The sequence below is a fragment of the Rhinopithecus bieti genome, unplaced genomic scaffold, assembly GCF_001698545.2.
Source record: "Rhinopithecus bieti isolate Rb0 unplaced genomic scaffold, ASM169854v2 scaffold_20891, whole genome shotgun sequence".
Lineage (NCBI taxonomy): Eukaryota > Metazoa > Chordata > Mammalia > Primates > Cercopithecidae > Rhinopithecus > Rhinopithecus bieti.
Genome location: NW_016810137.1, coordinates 1,032,498 through 1,035,274, shown reverse-complemented (window position 1 = coordinate 1,035,274; position 2,777 = coordinate 1,032,498). Strand labels below are relative to the sequence as shown.

At 40.6% G+C, this 2,777-nt stretch overlaps 1 protein-coding gene across 1 annotated transcript; it reads left to right on the top strand.

The window, feature by feature from the left end:
• The first annotated feature begins 6 nt into the window (after positions 1 to 6).
• Positions 7 to 652, top strand: LOC108541780 (myosin light polypeptide 6-like). Its single transcript, XM_017891444.1, has one exon. The coding sequence runs from the start codon at positions 33 to 35 to the stop codon at positions 486 to 488; it is 456 nt and encodes a 151-aa protein (XP_017746933.1). The 5' UTR covers positions 7 to 32; the 3' UTR covers positions 489 to 652.
• The last annotated feature ends 2,125 nt before the right edge of the window (positions 653 to 2,777 follow it).

The following is a 2,777-nucleotide window of genomic DNA, read 5'->3' as shown; positions in this document are numbered from 1 at the left end:
AGGAAAAGGTCCCGCAGAGCTGAGCAGTCAAGATGTGTGACTTCACCGAAGACCAGACCGCAGAGTTCAAGGAGGCCTTCCAGCTGTTTGACCGAACAGGTGATGGCAAGATCCTGTACAGCCAGTGTGGGGACGTGATGAGGGCCCTGGGCCAGAACCCTACCAACGCCGAGGTGCTCAAGGTCCTGGGGAACCCCAAGAGTGATGAGATGAATGTGAAGGTGCTGGACTTTGAGCACTTTCTGCCCATGCTGCAGACAGTGGCCAAGAACAAGGACCAGGGCACCTATGAGGATTATGTCGAAGGACTTCGGGTGTTTGACAAGGAAGGAAATGGCACCGTCATGGGTGCTGAAATCCGGCATGTTCTTGTCACACTGGGTGAGAAGATGACAGAGGAAGAAGTAGAGATGCTGGTGGCAGGGCATGAGGACAGCAATGGTTGTATCAACTATGAAGAGCTCGTCCACATGGTGCTGAATGGCTGAGGACCTTCCCAGTCTCCCCAGAGTCTGTGCCTTTCCCTGTGTGAATTTTGTATCTACCCTGAAGTTTCCCTAGGCTCTCTTGTCTCAGCACCTTTCCCATCTTGTCTCCCTTGGATGATGTTTGCCGTCAGCATTCACCAAATAAACTTCCTTTCTGGGCCCTCAAAAAGAAAAGAAAAAAAAAAAAAAAAAAGAAAAGAAAATACACAGTCAGGGGAGACAAAAAAGAAAATAATAAAAAAGAATGACGCATGCCTACGAGAGCTAGAAAATAGCCTCAAAAGGGCAAATCTAAGAGTTATTGGCTTTAAAGAGCGGTAGAGAGAGAGGTGGGGTTCATTCAAAGGAATAATAATAGAGAACTTTCCAAACCTAGAGAAAGATATCAATATTCAAGTATAAGAAGGTTACAGAACACCAAGCAGGTTTAACTCAAAGAAGACTACTTCAAGGCATTTAATATTCAGACTCCCAAAGGTCAAGGATAAAGAAAGGATTCTAAAACCAGCAAGAGAAAATAAACAAATAACACATGATGGAGTTCCAATAGGTCTGGCTGCAGACTTTTCGATGGAAATCTTACAGGTCAGGAGAGAGTGGCATGACAATATTTAAAATGCTGAAGGAAAAAAAACTTTTACCCTAGAATAGTATTACTTTATCTGATGAAAATATCCTTCAAACGTGAAGGAGAAGTAAAGACTTTCCTGGACAAGCAAAAGCTGAAGGATTTCATCAACACAAGACCTATCCTACAAGAAATGCTAAAAAGAGTTCTTCAATCTGAAAGAAAATGATGTTAATGAGCAATAAGAAATCATCCAGGCCAAGGTGGGAGAACTGCTTGAACCCAAGAGTTTGAGATCAGCCTGGGCAATGCAGTGAGACTCCATCACTACAAAAAAAAAAAAATTTTAATTGGCTGGGCATAGTGGCTCATGCCTGTAATCCCAGCACTTTGGGAGGCTGAGGCAGGCAGATCACTTGAGGCTAGGAGGCTACAGTGAGCTATAATCAAGCAACTGGACTGTAGCGTGGGCGATAAAGTGAGACCTCGTCAAAAAAATAAAGAATAATAATAAATAAATAATCTGAAGGTGCAAAACTTACTGGTAACAATAAGTACTACACAGAAAAACACAGAATATAATAACACTGTCGTTGTGGTATGTAAACTACTCATATTTTAAGTATAAAAACAAAAAGACGAACCAATAAAAAATAATAATTACGGGTTGGTTGCGGTGACTCACACCTGTAATCCCAGCACTCTAGGAGGCCAAGGCGGGTGGATCACGAGGTCAGGAGATGGAGACAAACTTGGTTAACATGGTGAAACCCCATCTTTACTAAAAATACAAAAATTAGCTGGGCATAGTGGCACACGCCTATAATCCCAGCTACTCGGGAGGCTGAAGCAGGAGAATCACTTGAACCCGGGAGGCAGAGGTTGCAGCGAGCTGAGATCATGCCACTTTACTTCAGCCTGGGCAACAGAGTGAGAATCCGTCTCAAAATAATAATAATAATAATAATAACAACAACAACTTTTCAAGACATAGTACAATAAGATATAAATAGAAACAACAAAAAGTTAAAATGTGGGGAGACAAAGTTAAAGTTTGATTAGTTTTATTAGTTTCCTTTTGTTTATTAGTTTACACAATTAGTGTTAAATTGTCATCAGTTTAAAATAATGGGTTATAAGATATTATTTGTAAGCCTCATGGTAACCTGAAATCTAAAAGCATACAATGGATACACAAAAAATAACAAACAAGAAATTAAAACACACCACCAGAGAAAATCACCTTCTCTAAAAGGAAGACAGGAAGGAAGGAAAGAAGGAAGAGAAGACCACAAAACAACCAGAAGACAAATAACAAAATGGCAGGAGTAAGTCCTTACTTATCAATAATTGCATTGAATGTAAATGGACTAAGCTCTCCAATCAAAAGATGCAGAGTGGCTGAATGGATTTAATAAAAAGACTCAATGATCTGTTGCCTACAAGAAACACACTTCACCTATAAAGACACACATAAACTGAAAATAAAGGGATGGAAAAAGATGTTTTATGCAGATGGAAACTAAAAAAAGCAGAAATAGCTATACTTATAACAGACAAAACAGATTTCAAGACAAAATCTAGGCTGGGTGTGGTGGCTCACACCTGTAATCCCAGCACTTTGGGAGGCTGAGGCAGACAGATCACCTGAGGTCAGGAGTTCAAGACCAGCGTGGCCAACATAGTGAAACCCCATCTCTACTAAAAATACAAAAATTAGG

Bases quoted from the DNA above. Each gene is read 5' to 3' on its own strand.
- LOC108541780 (XM_017891444.1), top strand. From the start codon at position 33: ATGTGTGACTTCACCGAAGACCAGACCGCAGAGTTCAAGGAGGCCTTC.